The sequence below is a fragment of the Papio anubis genome, chromosome 7, assembly GCF_008728515.1.
Source record: "Papio anubis isolate 15944 chromosome 7, Panubis1.0, whole genome shotgun sequence".
Taxonomy (NCBI): Eukaryota; Metazoa; Chordata; class Mammalia; order Primates; family Cercopithecidae; genus Papio; species Papio anubis.
Window position 1 is genome coordinate 121,480,181 of NC_044982.1, and position 16,097 is coordinate 121,496,277.

At 37.5% G+C, this 16,097-nt stretch overlaps 1 protein-coding gene across 14 annotated transcripts in view; it reads right to left on the reverse strand.

The window, feature by feature from the left end:
* The window catches only part of MAP2K5 (mitogen-activated protein kinase kinase 5), a 274,973-nt gene that overhangs the window by 116,786 nt on the left and 142,090 nt on the right, over positions 1-16,097 (reverse strand). For all 14 annotated transcript variants that reach the window (XM_021941782.1, XM_021941781.2, XM_021941778.1 and 11 more), the window contains exons 14-16: positions 15,161-15,234; positions 14,145-14,195; positions 4,962-5,033 (exon numbers count right to left, since the gene is read on the reverse strand). In XM_021941782.1, coding sequence (XP_021797474.1) covers positions 4,962-5,033; positions 14,145-14,195; positions 15,161-15,234 — 197 coding nt within the window. The remainder of the gene's footprint in view (positions 1-4,961; positions 5,034-14,144; positions 14,196-15,160; positions 15,235-16,097) is intronic.

Consider the following 16,097-nt stretch of genomic DNA (forward strand, 5'->3'; position numbering starts at 1 on the left):
AATAAATAATAACAATTTAAAATATGCAAAAGGAAATTGTAAAACAGCAATCCTGAGTTCCACAAATCAAAAACACTAGTTTTCCCTAAAACAGGATAATAGAATAAGCCTTTGAGGATTCTCTTGGGAGACTCAGCTCTGAGATGTGACCACCATTATCGCTAAATTCTCAGAGGATGCATACATATTGTATTTCCTCTTAGATTGCCTTTTAAGAAGAAGCAGAAGAATATGATTTAATAAACGTTCCACACTTTATTTTTGCTTTCTTTCTACTGTGCAGGTGAATTGAGTTTGAAGATTATTTCCTTACAAATACAATTGCATTCATGCATTACAAAACTCACAGAAAAAGTATTTGACTAAAAAAAAAAAAAGGTTATAAAATCATGATTGCAACTCTATCTATGATATTATTTAAAGAGTCCTTTCTACTTTTCTATTAGAAAAAGTCCTGGCTGGGCACAGTGGTTCCCGCCTGTAATCCCAGCACTTTGGGAAGTCAAGGCAGGAGGAACTTGAGCCCAAGAGTTCAAGACCAGCCTGGACAATATGGCAAGACCCTATCTCTACTAAGAAAAAAAAGACTCCACCCCAAATCAACAGAATATACATTCGTCTCAGCACTACATTGTACTTATTCCAAAACTGACCACACCGTTGGAAGTAAAGCACTCCTCAGCAAATGTAAAGTAACAGAAATTATAACAAACTGTCTCTCAGACCACAGTGCAATCAAACTAGAACTCAGGATTAAGAAACTCCCTCAAAACCGCTCAACTACATGGAAACTAAACAACCTGCTCCTGAATGACTACTGGGTACATAACGAAATGAAGGCAGAAATAAAGATGTTCTTTGAAACCAATGAGAACAAAGATACAACATATCAGAATCTCTGGGACACATTTAAAGCAGTGCGTAGAGGGAAATTTATAGCACCAAATGCCCACAAGAGAAAGCTGAAAAGATCTAAAATCGACACCTTAACATCATAATTAAAAGAACTAGAGAAGCAAGAGCAAACACATTCAAAAGCTAGCAGACGGCAAGAAATAACTAAGATCAGAGCAGAACTGAAGGAGATAGAGATACAAAAAACCCTTCAAAAAAATCAACGAATCCAGGAGTTGGTTTTTGAAAAGATCAACAAAATTGATAGACTGCTAGCAAGACTAATAAAGAAAAGAGAGAAGAATCAAATAGACGCAATAAAAAATGATAAAGGGGATATTACCACTGACTCCACAGAAATACAAACTACCATCGGAGAATACTATAAACACCTCTACGCAAATAAACTAAAAAACCTAGAAGAAATGGATAAATTCCTGGACACATACACTCTCCCAAGACTAAACTAGGAAGAAGTTGAATCCCCAAATAGACCAATAACAGGGACTGAAATTGAGGCAATAATTAATAGCCTACCAACCAAGAAAAGTCCAGGACCAGACGGATTCACAGCCAACTCTACCAGAGGTACAAGAAGGAGCTGGTACTGTTCCTTCTGAAACTATTCCAATCAATAGAAAAAGAGGGAGTCCTCCCTAACTCATTTTATGAGGCCAACATCATCCTGATACCAAAGCCTGGCAGAGATACAACAAAAAAAGAGAATTTTAGACCAATATCCCTGATGAACATTGATGCAAAAATCCTCAATAAAATACTGGTAAACCGAATCCAGCAGCACATCAAAAAGCTTATCCACCATGATCAAGTGGGCTTCATCCTTGGGATGCAAGGCTGGTTTAATATACGCAAATCAATAAACGTAATCCACCATATAAACACAATCAAAGACAAAAATCATGATTATCTCAACAGATGCAGAAAAGGCCTTTGACAAAATTCAACAGCCCTTCATGCTAAAAACTCCCAATAAATTTGGTATTGATGGAACATATCTCAAAATAATAAGAGCTATTTATGACAAACTCACAGCCAATATCATACTGAATGGGCAAAAACTGGAAGCATTTCCCTTGAAAACTGGCACAAGACAGGGATGCCCTCTCTCACCACTCCTATTCAACATAGTGTTGGAAGTTCTGGCCAGGGCAATCAGGTAAGAGAAAGAAATAAAGGGTATTCAATTAGAAAAAGAGGAAGTCAAATTGTCCCTGTTTGCAGATAACATGATTGTATATTTAGAAAACCCCATCGTCTCAGCCCAAAATCTCCTTAAGCTGATAAGCAACTTCAGCAAAGTCTCAGGATACAAAATCAATGTGCAAAAATCACAAGCATTCTTATACATCAATAACAGACAAACAGAGCCAAATCATGAGTGAACTCCCATTCACAATTGCTTCAAAGAGAATAAAATACCTAGGAATCTAACTTACAAGGGATGTGAAGGACCTCTTCAAGGAGAACTACAAACCACTGCTCAATGAAATAAAAGAGGACACAAACAAATGGAAGCCTATTCCATGCTCATGGATAGGAAGAATCAATATCATGAAAATGGCCGTACTGCCCAAAGTAATTTATAGATTCAATGCCATCCCCATTAATCTACCAATGACCTTCTTCACAGAATTGGAAAAAAACTACTTTAAAGTTCATATGGAACCAAAAAAGACCCCGCATTGCCAAGACAATCCTAAGCCAAAAGAACAAAGCTGGAGGCATCAACGCTACCTGACTTCAGACTATACGACAAGGCTACAGTAACCAAAACAGCATGGTACTGGTACCAAAACAGAGATATAGACCAATGGAACAGAACAGAGCCCTCAGAAATAATACCACACATGTACAACCATCTGATCTTTGACAAACCTGACAAAAGAAACAAGAAATGGGGAGAAAAGGATTCCCTATTTAATAAATGGGGCTGGGAAAACTACATTTATACATAAGTAGAAAGCTGAAACTGGATCCCTTCCTTACCTTATACAAAAATTAATTCAAGGAATGGATTAGAGACCTAAATGTTAGACCTAAAACCATAAAACCCTAGAAGAAAATCTAAAAAATACCCACGACTTAAGACATAGGTATGAGCAGGGACTTCATGTCACAAAGGCACCAAAAGCAATCCAATGGTGACAAAAAGCCAAAATTGAAACCAAATGGGATCTGATTAAAATAAGAGCTTTTGCAGCAAAAGGAAACACCATCAAATTGACAGGCAACCTACAGAATGGGAGAAAATTTTGCAATCTACCCATCTGACAAAGAGCTAAGCATATCCACAACCTACAAGAACTCGAGCAAATTTACAGAAAAAAACCCAAACAATCCCATCAAAAAGTGGGCAAAGGATATGAACAGACACTTCTCAAAGAAGACATTTATGCAGCCAACAGACACATGAAAAATGCTCATCATCACTATGCATCAGAGGAAATGCAAATCAAAAGCACAATGAGATACCATCTCACACCAGTTAGAATGGTGATCTCATTAAAAGTCAGGGAAACAATAGGTGCTGGAGGATGTGGAGAAATAGGAACTGCTGTTGGTGGGACTGTAAACTAGTTCAACCATTGCTTAGCTGGAAGACAGTGTGGTGATTCCTCAAAGGATCTAGAACTAGAAATATCATTTAACCAATACATTACCATTACTGGGGATATACCCAAAGGATTATAAATGATGCTGCTTTAAAGACACATGCACATGTATGTTTATTGTGGCACTATTCACAATAGCAAAGACTTGGAACCAACCCAAATGTCCATCAATGATAGACTGGATTAAGAAAATGTGGCACATATACACCATGGAATATTATGCAGCCATAAAACAGGATGAGTTCATGTCCTTGGTAGGGACATTGATGCAGCTGGAAACCATCATTCTCAGCAAACTATCACAAGAACAGGAAACGAAACACCGCATGTTCTCATTCATAGGTGGGAATTTAACAATGAGAACACCTGGACACAGGATGGGGAACATTACACACCGCAGCCTGTTGTGGGGTTGGGGGAGGGGAGAGGGATAGCATTAGGGGATACACCTAATGTAAATGATGAGTTAATGGGTGCAGCACACCAACATGGCACATGTATACATATGTAACAAACCTGCACGTTGTGCACATGTACCCTAGAACATAAAGTATAATAAAAGAAAAGAAAAGAAAAGAAAAGAAAAGAAAAGAAAAGAAGAGTCCTTCTTTATTTGACTCAATTTAAATGAGAATTTTTGAAGCACTGGTCAGTATACAGGTTCTATACTACCATAATTCAAACTGATCCACATGTCCTTCTAAGTTATATGCATTTTCTTGTAGATCAATGGTCATTTTATTAAAAAATCATAGCATAGAGTTCTAATGGAGCTACATCTGGAACACTAACATAAAGTCCATTCTAAATACAGCTATAAAGAGTAGATATTGCAATTGTCCTAAATACATACATCCTCTTCCCCCCTCCCTGTCCATCATATCACAACACCCCTTAACCCACATACAGATCTGATATGACTATACTGGAATGAGGTGATTTTTTTTTCTTTTAAAACTAACATATATAACTTACATATCTAAATGAGTAGGGCTGTACCTTTTAAACTAATCACCTTTGGAAGTTACATATGCATTCCAACAGGACACCGAATTTTTCTGGAATCCCTCTTTTAGAACACAGGTTCTCCAGATTTAGTGTGTATAAAAATCACCCAGGGAACAGATTAACCATGCAGATTCTTAGAGGTTTGGATTTAATTGGTTTGAATAGGGTCGTAGAATCTGTATTTTTAACAAAGACGCCAGGCAGGTCTTACACAGGTGATCTGTAATAAATAGTGCTTTAAAATAACCTCCAGAGTCAGTTCACAAGCCACACAAGGAATCAAAGACTTTATGGTCAAACTCTGTGTGTACATCTATATAACATGCTGAAGGTTTATTTTAGCTTATTCTTTCAAAATCTTCACTTTTCCTGATTGAATATATTAGTACAGATATGCAAGGAAGCATCTATGTGCAAACAACATACCTCCATAAAAGAGATTCCTAAGCTCCAGACATCGGAATGAATTCCATACTGCTCCCCTGAAATCCTTTCAGGCTGCAAGGAATCAGAAGGGAGCTTGTGAGTTCACGGATGCTACTCAGGAAAACACACACACCAAAATGAGCTCAGCTAAGGTGAGGAGCCACCAACATCTGCATAGCATTTTACAGATGACAAAACAATTTTACATGTGTGTATATAAGTATTTGTGCATATAGTATAAAATCTATAGAAATTATATATAGATATATTCTTATTGAATCCTCTCCAAGTCCCTGTGAGGAAGACTTTGGAAGTCATTTCACAGATGAAGAAAATGGAGGCTCAGAGTAGTGAGGTAATTTAGGCAAGGTCCTAAGTAGTGAATGAGCTGAGATTTGAATCCAGATCCTCTCCCTCCAAATCCAGTGATCTTCATTGTAGAGTAACAAATTATACAACATTATATGATATTATTACTTATTTGCATTTTGATACATGGGTCTGGAACAGTAGGGTTTCTTTTGATTTTTTATTTGGAAATAACTTTAAACTTACAGGAAATTTGAAAAAACGAGATCAGAGCAAAGCACATTCCTATTTCCTTTACCCAGATTCATCTACTGTTCAACATTTCATTCCACTGATCAGAGTTTCTTTGTATATGAACCAAGGAACAGTTTGAAAGGTCCATTTGGGACTCTGGGTCCTCCACGCAAGATGTATAGCAAATACCTGGTCTAAAAAAGGCTACATAAACACTCTAGTTCAAAAGGAATAATTTCATACTGAGTGGATGCTTCCTGAGCTATCTATCCCTCTAGGATTTAGCATTCAGTACAGTACTTCATAGAAGGCTTTGGAATGAACACATGAACAAATGAATGAGAGAAACTGAGGTTTCACAAAGGTGGAATGATTGCTAAAGGTTACAGGCTAATCATGGCAAGGCTGAGATCATAACTTACACCCCAATATCCAATTAAATAGATATCAGGATGTATTCATACAGAACTGGCTAGCCAGCTACAGGAATAACATTATTGTCACCATCATTACTATCATCAACAACAAAATTATGTGTGCATTTATTAAAGAATTTCTGTACACCAGGCCTTGTTTTAGTGTTTTTCATGCATATCTCATTTCAGATTCACAAACATCCATGTAACATTGGTACTATTTTATCATCCCCAATTAACAAATGAGGTAAATGAGGCACAGAGAAGTTTAGTTTACTTTACTAACCATTATGAGTGCTGTATCCACTATACAAGAAGGATAGTAATAGTTATCATTTAATGACCACTTACTAGTGTCAGACACTGGGCTAGGTACTTTGCGTCTTCTACTTCATAATGATTCTGCAAAAGTAGGTATTATTGCCCTCAATTTACAAATGTAAAAACTGAGGCTTAGTTAGTGACATGTTCAAGTCTAGAGCTATGGGTTAGCATTAAATGCACAGTCCAGGAGCGAGGATTCAAAGCCAGTTGTGTCTGACTGCAAAATTAGAGGCCTTTCCAGTGAGTCAAAATGACCCCACAACTAGAAGTCAGAAGAGCCAAGCACAGCCTTGAGTTGGTCAGTATTTCTCAATGTGCAGTCTTTGGAGCAGCCATCACAGAACTGCCTGAGGTGCTTACTATTAATACAAATGAACCTCCAGAATCAGAATCTCTGGGGATGGGGCTAGAGATCCTCACTTAAAAAAATAATTTCTCTGGGTGATTCTTTGGTACACTTAGCTCCAGTCACTAAATACTTCCATGTTCCCTGGAGAGACAATGACCTTTCAGATCTCCCTGCTTTCCTCTTCTCTGCTTAATGACCATGTCTCACACAGATCCTGTTTGAGGGTGAAACCTTTCTCTACTCCTACAGCAGAATTATAAATTCCTGCTTCTGTACTTCATTAAAATGCTGTTCATATCTTATTATTTATCACACTGTGTTATAAAATCATCTGTTTTCTAGTTCATTTTTCCTAAGAGGCAAAGAGTGTACCAGGCAGACATACCTAGTACCTTGCCGGACACATAACAGATATGCAGTCAATGCATGCTGACTAAAGGGATGTAATACATGTTTACTGTATGAACAAATAAGTTCCTTAGAGAGTTGTAATATAACTTCCTCATACATTGCTATTCATGTCTGTCAAGAACTTCTAACAAACATGAAAATCCTAAAATCCTCTAGAATTAGTAAAGAAATAACTAAATGTTGCCCTGACCTTTTTTCCTTCCTCTCTCCATTTCTTCATTCTACTGATTGACAGGTACCAAGCATTTCATCCAGAATACAGAAAACACACACACACACACACACACAAAAGTGGAACCCACATACAAAATATTTGGGCAGGATCAACAAGGAGGTTAAACACACTCATTACATTTGCCCACTGAACTATCAAAACAAATGCAAACTGTAAGCTGATAATAAAGCATAGAAAAATTAAATTAAATTTAAAAAGAAAAAATAGAAAAAGTGATAATGTTCACAGATACCAGATGGCAAATAAGAGAACGCTTTTAAGGGTCAGATTCTGATGACCTCTTGTTGGGGAAATCTTTCAATAAGCTAATGAAACAAGATTACTGCTGTGATGCAGTGTTTGAGCAAAAATATTCAGCAAAAGCCAACAGCAAGCTCCACGTGTCTATCCTAAACAACTCTTAAGGTGGATAGGGACTGGAAAATGTGCCCAGGTCCCTGGAAGTGATTTAGACACAAGATGAGCACCAAAACATTCTGAATTTATGGAGCCAGGATTTGATGGCCCGAGGCTGCACAGTTCAAAGCTGTTCTCACACTTGAAGCCAAGGTGGCCTGCCCTGTCCTCTCCCCTGAAAAACAAAACAAAACAAAACCAACTACCAGGTACCATGTTGTTGACAGAATATTGGTGATGGATATTTAGCAGTTAAAAAGCTAAAACTGAGGTTACTCTCTCACATGACAGCTGTCATTAGTGTGAAAAGCTAAATAATAGGAAAAACATGACTCTTGTCTAAAATATCTTTGCAGTGAGGTTTAAGTGACAAGCAAACAAAATGAAACAAAAAATCCCTGACCTGTTCTTAATAAGACCAGTAAAGGTAGTGATGATCTAATAAGTAGAATTTAGAGAGGATCTTAAAGGGCAGTCCTTCTGGCACCCACACTATACTCCCTCCAGATGCCCTCTGTGACTCAGCCTTGACAAGAATTCACATGTAGTTAACTAATTCCAGAACTGTCTGTTTACAACAAGATTTGTCAAAAGCAGGAAGATATCAAGGTGTATCCCTTATCTCTTCCAAAAAAGGAATTTCTGTTCAGACTCAGGCTACATAGAAAATTAACAAAGTAGGCATGAAAACTTCAGGCTAGCGTATAGTCAAAATATGTATCACAAGTGTTAAGGATTTTTTTCTTTTTTCTTTTTTTTTTTTTTTAACATTGGCAAGATCCTTGTGTAGGCAGACAGAACACTGGTTAAACAGGACTCTGAAGTTAGACTGCTTGAATTCAGATCTATCTTCCAGTTCACCAATTCTCTCTTCTGCTGTGTCCAATATGTTGTCAAATACAGTGAGTTTTAAAGTTTAATCTAGAAGTTTTGTTTAGAACTTTAAAAATCTGCTATGTCACTTTAAAAATGTGTGATCTTAAGTCTGTATGCAAATGTTTCTGCTGCCTGCTATTCCTGCTGATCTTCTTCAGGTGGCTTTGCTGTCTTGTGTGCCCGGTTCTCTTTGCTTGCTAGTTTCTCCTCTTGAAAGAAAAACTTTGGAGAGGTTCTCTGAGGCCTAAGGTGGAGACCACCTCAAACCACTTCTCAGTGTGAAGTGCCTTGTCCAACCTAGGACATGTATGCATATACCCAGGGTGCAAATCTATACCAGGGCTAGGCTATGGTCACAACTTGTTCTAGTTTTCCTGTTTCTTCTGCTTCTCTGCTTAGTTCCAGATGCCTCCTCTTCAGTTTCCTGGGACTGGGGGAAGAGGAGCAGTTTTAGATCTAGTTTACCCTTACACTGAGGTTACCCATTTAGGCTTCTAGCAGGGAACAGAGAAGATCTTCTCTGAGACCTTCTGACTTAGGTGGGCTCTGAAGCTTGGCCGCTGACCCTCTTGCCTAACTGTGATTCAGGCAAATGCCCTCAGGAATAAGCAGTGATGGGGATCCCATTCTACTTTCCTCTCTGTGGTAGGATTTCATTCAAAAATTGTGCTGGGAGTAGCCCACTGTCTTTTCAGCTCTTCGGTGCATTTGAGATGGTTTAAAAAAAAAAAAAAAAAAAAAAAAACTTAGCTAGCACATTTAAACAGAAGAGTTGATCTAAATAATTTAGTCTGCTATTAGCAGAAACTAGAAGCTGATGTCCTAATTAAATTGCCTTTTACTATGTGCCAACTCTGAGATCTTGGGTTAAAGATATTTTGACCTTTGGTTTCCTCATCTGTAAAATGAAGACAGTAATAATAAATAATAGCAGTAATACGTATACCTCCTGGGGTTGTGTGAAGACTGAATGAATCCTGTAATGTGCTTCAGTACACACCACATGGGAATGCCCAGTTAATGCTAGCCTCCTCCCAGTCACCACCACTACCATTACTACCACCGCATGAGCATAGCCATTGAGTTGGATCATGCAATGTGTATGGGTTTTATTCCAAGTAAAGACAATTTCCAAGAATTGGAATAGCTTGGGCAGAAAAAAACATTCTGGAGATAGGAATGGTTATTTAGATTGACTTTCTGATCCCAAGGGCCAAGTATTTGAGTAAGATTTTTTCATTTTAAAACTTCAGTTAATGATAGCAATAGTGTCAATTTTTAGATTTGATTTTTAAAATGATAGTAAGCCAGAAAGACTGAATAGTTAAAGTTTTAGGAACTTCTATCTTAAAAACATAATAAAATTTTTAGTAATTAGAATTGCTGGGCCGAGTGTGGTGACTCATACCTTGTAAGCCCAGCACTTTGGGAAGCCAAGGAGGGTGGATCACTTGAGACCTGGAGTTTGAGACCAGTCTGGCCAACATGGTGAAACCCCATCTCCACTAAAAATACAAAAATTAGCTAGGCGTGGTGCTGCACACCTGTAATCCCAGCTACTCAGGAGGCTGAGGAAGGAGAATCGCTTGAACCCAGAAGACAGAGGTTGTGGTGAGCTGCAATCATGCCACTGCACTCTAGCCTGGGGGACAGAGTAAGACTCCATCTCAAGAAAAAAAAAAAATAAAGAATTTCTGAAAAATTGTTAATTTAATATAAGCTCCAAGCTTCTAGACCCCTTTTATAAACCTTATGGATAAAATCCTTTTAAAATGTGGTTGAAAATCTTTCATGCCGGCCGGGCGCGGTGGCTCACGCCTGTAATCCCAGCACTTTGGGAGGCTGAGACGGGCGGATCACAAGGTCAGGAGATCGAGACCATCCTGGCGAACCCGGTGAAACCCCGTCTCTACTAAAAAAATACAAAAAACTAGCCGGGTGAGGTGGCGGGTGCCTGTAGTCCCAGCTACTCGGGAGGCTGAGGCAGGAGAATGGCGTGAACCCAGGAGGCGGAGCTTGCAGTGAGCTGAGATCCGGCCACTGCACTCCAGCCTGGGTGACAGAGCGAGACCCCGTCTCAAAAAAAAAAAAAAAAAAAAGAAAATCTTTCATGCTTCTGATGAAGGTATCTATTGAATCTATTAATTATCTGCCCCTAAAAAAACAGTATGTCCTTGAGCATGACAATTCACTTTTCCAGGTCAGTCTCCTCACTGGTCAATGGCGAGGTTGGATCAAGATGACTTTTCAAGTCTCCTATAAGCACATTGCTTAATGTGCCCATACTTGGTTTTTCTAAATGACTAATGATGTTACAAAAGCTTCCCTGTCCTTTTCCTAATTATCTTTCCTATATCTTATACTTCCGATTGCAGAATAAAGTGAGATTATTCACATATGCAGGGCTATTTCATTCTGATATATTTTCTTTTTAATATCTGAGTAGCCTAGCTGGCTGTATTTAAGTAATTTTGCCCTGTCTATACCTTGAAACACAAGCAAGATTCATAATATGAAAAGTTAAATATATTCCTAATATGAAAAGTTAAATGTTGTGCTTATAATTAGTGAACAAGACACTTTTGGAATGCAGCTTTCATGAACTAATTCACTCGTCTGGCACTGTGTGAGGTACCTATGTCATAGTGTTGTGAGCATTTAAAAGTTAATATATGTGAGAAGAGTGATTGGCACATAAAGCTACTTAAATGTAAGCTATTATTACTGATGTTATTATCACTGTACAGAAGTATGCACGAATATAAAGTGAGGGAAATACATAAAATGGGGGTATCAAGTGACTTCTAATTACGTATTCCTGCAATTTTTTATTTGTCCTCTTCCCCATTTCTTCACCCTGCCCCATGCCTTCTATTTCTGAGTCTTTGCTCATCCATTCACAGTGATCTTTCTCTTGTGCAAGCACCCTTTTCACATACTGTTTGAATCATCAAATTCGTACACTGTCTATCTCATATTCTTTTCTTTTTTATTTTTGAGATGGAGTTTCACTCTTGTTGCCCAGGCTGGAGTGCAATGGTGCGATCTCAGCTCACCACAACCTCCGCCTCCCAGGTTCAAGTGATTCTCCTGCCTCAGCCTCCCGAGTAGCTGGGATTACAGACATGCACCACCACACCCAGCTAATTTTTTGTATTTTTAGTAGAGACGGGGTTTCTCCATGTTGGTCAGGCTGGTCTCAAACTCCTGACCTCAGGTGATCCACCCGCCTTGGCCTCCCAAAGTGTTGGGATTACAGGCATGAGCCGTTGTGCCCAGGCCGTCTTATTTTCTAAATGTATGTTTGGTACAACTTAAGTCTTTATTATGTCACACATAATGCTGCTACACATAATATGTTTCCTGTTTCATCCAAGTCTTGTCTAGATTATACAATGGTTCCACTGTACCTGACTGACGGCACAGAAGATGCTCAGTAAATGCTGGTTGATTATTGAAGGTGCTCTCAGTTTCAGATACAGCTTTCACTGGCATAGATCAGGGGCTGGCAAACTTTTTCGGTAAAGGGTCAGCTAGTAAATATTTTTCATGCTATAAGCCATATACTTTCTGTTGCAACTGTCACAACTACTCAACTCTGCCACTGCAGTGCTAAAGTGGCCATGCATAATATATAAGCAAATGGGTGTGGACATGTTCCAATAAAACTTTAATTTACAAAAATAGGCCGTAAGAGCTTAGAAGAGTGATTAGTACATTGTTCCAGTAAATTGAATTTGGCCTGAGAACTGCAGTTCATGGATATTTGGCATAGGACTTATGTAGAACTCAAAATTATAAAATATACCAGCTAAAACGAGAACCAGTTGTGGTTTAAAAAAAAAAAAAAAAAAAAAAAAGGCTCAGTTCCTTTCTCTCAAGAGACTCTCAACAGATAAAATGTAGGGATTAATACATGTACTATAATAATATAGGTTATTTCCACCTCCCCCCTTCCCCAACCTCACATCATGTAGGTAAGTACTTGGCCTTGGCCAATAAGAGCCTCCTACTGAACTGAGCAAAGTGCTCACTCTCAAGCTATCATTGCTCCTTTTCTAGGTATCTTATGCTTTTTATAGCTTGAACTATAAAGCTGACGACTAGAATTCACTCACCTAAGAAGCAAAGCAATTTTAGTTTTGTCAATCTGAGCTAACGTTTCATAATTTTAAACCTCATATTTTCAGTTAACAGATGGATGCATCACATTCACCCATAAACAAAAATAAAAAACTAATTTCTTTAATGTACACCTGGGAAAGACAACTGTAATCTGGATTTGTACATTAAAATACAATACAATTTAATTATCAGAGGAATTTATAGCTACTAAGAACATGCTGGTTAGTTGAGCAATTGTTTCATTTACAGTCATGTCCCCCCACTTTTTAAAAATTACAGTGTTTCATATTCTTTCAAAGACTTAAACCTTAGCATTCAGTAAGGCTATAAACGTGGCTCACCAATCTCATCTAACTTGGTAGAGGAAGTAAGGTGATTACGTTTTATAAAAACAGATATGATGACTTCAGAGGTTAATTTTTTGTTTTTCCTATTATTACACTTAAACAAGAAAGTATGAACTTTCTTTAAAAACCATGCAAGACAAAAATGAGCTATTCTGGTATCTGAATGAAAAAAAAAAGTTTTGTATTGTTCTGGGAATAAGATTTAGGTTTAGAATTAGGTTTAGAACAAGGTTCCATCCCTAAATCTTTAATCAAGATAATATGTAAACACAGAATACTGAGAATAAGACCCACAGTTTTATCCATACTAACATCATTTAATTTCATGATATATTAATGAAGACTATTAGAGATGAAAGGGACTACCTAAATAAATTTAGAGCTTTCATTATAAAAAATTATCTTTCAGTTGTTACAGGAAGACAAAACTTTGCTCCAAAAATAATACTAGATAAGTTTCCTGTTTAATTCTTTTTTTCCCTCTGACTCTCAAGGTGATTATGGAAACGCACAAACTAAAGTATATTTATGAAAACAAATAACTTCCCTTACTTAAAAGCCAAGTCTACATTGGTCTTTGAAACAGCCTTATGCTTCTACTTGTTATTGTTTGTAAGTTTATTTCAGTGCAACTAAATAATCTTACAATAGGCATGAATAACAACTAAACAAAATATAGAGGTATAAGTTCTATAGAGAACTGCCCCCTAAACCTTTACATTCAGAGATCCATAAATATAATTTGGCTATATCAGTAATTTAATTTTGATCAGGTGACAAAGCATGTTCATATTTCAAGAAAAAACAACCAATTTTATTGACTGACATTTGGGTATATTTGAGGGTTAATTAAATAAGAAATGTGGAAAAGTGGCCAGTATGCTACAAGGTGCAATTTTTCTGTAGGATTAAACTTCAAAACTCAGCGATTTCACACTTGAACCAACCAGTTAAGTCAACAAAGTCAGATAAGTTGATAGCTCCTGTAAAAACCCTAATGTCTTTTAGAAAGATTTAAAAATCAGACCACGAGTAGATTGACTTCGTAATTTATGATCTGCTAGGCTAAAGCTGTGGAATTAATTCAAGAATTATACATTACCAAGTACATAAAGATAAAGATGTTGGTTTTAAATGTTATTTTTGCATGAGTTTACTTACCGCCATATAAGCATTTGTTCCAACATACGTCTTGGCTATAGAATTCACCAGCTATGAGACAAAACAGTCTGTTAGAACAATATAAAGATAATGTGGAAATAAAATGGGCAATTATTCCTCATTTAACCTACAATCATCATTCGTATAAATCAACTAAAAATTATGTAAAAGGGAACAAATTTATCTACAAAGGCATTAAAAATGATTAAATCTCTCTTTTCTTTTGAATGTGATTTCCAATTTAAACAAGCACAGCATTACAGTTTATAGCAGATAACCTTAAACAATTTACTTAAGCAGGATGCTTATCGCTTTAGTACCCCAAACCCGCCTGATATAAAAAGTCAATTTAAAGCAGAATTTGAACACACTCAATTTTTAGTCAGATGGCTCAAGATGTGAATGAAGCCCCATGCATTACTAGAATGAAACGAACACTAAATACGCTGGAGGGATAACAGACTTTGACAACTCATAATACAACGATGACCTTCGCTTTGGTCTTCGTGTTTGGCTGAGAGTAAAGGTGGCTGCAATTCAAATCAACATCACAGCACGCTCATGGGTCACTATCACTGGGTTTCTCAGGGGAGGCCCAAAATGGAAATTAATTAAAATTTGTGCTGCACATTGTAATGGCCCTCCACCATTGTTGCTCCCAATATTAATTTTTATTGTGGGCCAGTTGGGTTCCCCAGGCACAGCTCCCACTCTGCCCTCCCTTTTGTCTGGCCAAAACGCTTTCATATCAAAGCTGCATATCAATGAAGTTTGCTATTCGTAAGTAGTAATTACAATATCAGCAGTTTTTACTGTCATTAAACAATGAACAATCATATTCTGATGAAGGAAACTCGCTCAGAGATTAAAAATGAATAACACACTCCCAACCGAGGAAAAGATGCAGGGTTTCTGTTTGTCTGGCAGCTAGGTGATTTTTCAATCCAGAGAACAGAATGAAAATATAAAGAGGTTGTTGCAGAGAAAAGAGTATACTGGGAGGAAAAGGGACATACCTGAGTGCTAACTCCAAAATCACACAGCTTGACCTGTCCTCTTGTGTTTACTAGCATATTGGAGGGCTTCACATCTAAAAAGGGACCAGAAAAGGCCATGTAACTAATTCCATATATCTACAGCGTTTGTTCTTTAAAAGCACACACGCACACCACACCAAGTTGCAGAAATGACATCATCTGCTCAATCCGAAATTCAAATCACAAATTTAATGAAAAGCATTTTTTTTAACTGAAGGTAAAATGTAAGGTCTTAACTCCTCCACTTTTAACAATTGCTGGTTTCTACAGAAGCAAGAGTTTATTTCAAGTAAAAGTGAAATCAAACTTTGGCTTACAACAACGGTAAATACACCCATCATCCTATCCGTAGTTTTTCAGGAAAAGGAGGTAGATAAGAAAAGGTAATCTTCCTGCAAAGAATTTGCACAAAAAGGATGCGTTTTGCTCTATATGTGTAATTATCAGGCTAATCCTCCCATCTAAGTAATAGTAAGGCCAAAGGGAGGCCAACAGGGAAAAGTCATTCATATGCTACGGGTAACAGGTCGTATCTGAATGAAACCGATGAGGAAATGAATGTAGCACTGCTATTTCCCATGTTTTACAAGGCAAATGTTACTTCAGATAATACTTAGAAATTTATCTAAAAGATGTGAGTATGTGTCTACATGCATGTGCTTATTAGTCTTTGTTTCATTTATCCTTCTCCTCCCTTACATTATTTTTGACTGCTGTTACAGTTAACAAAAGAATTGAATAGATTTCACCAAAGCAGTCAGTCGCTAAGTAATGAAACAAAGGATTTCTGTGAAGCATCGTCAGTGACAACAATGAGCCTTTTCAGGAATTCAGGGAGCCCAAAAAAGCCATCCAAGGAGGACAAGAGCATACCACTTTTGATGGTATAGAGCAGCATCTGCTTCAATGCATCTTT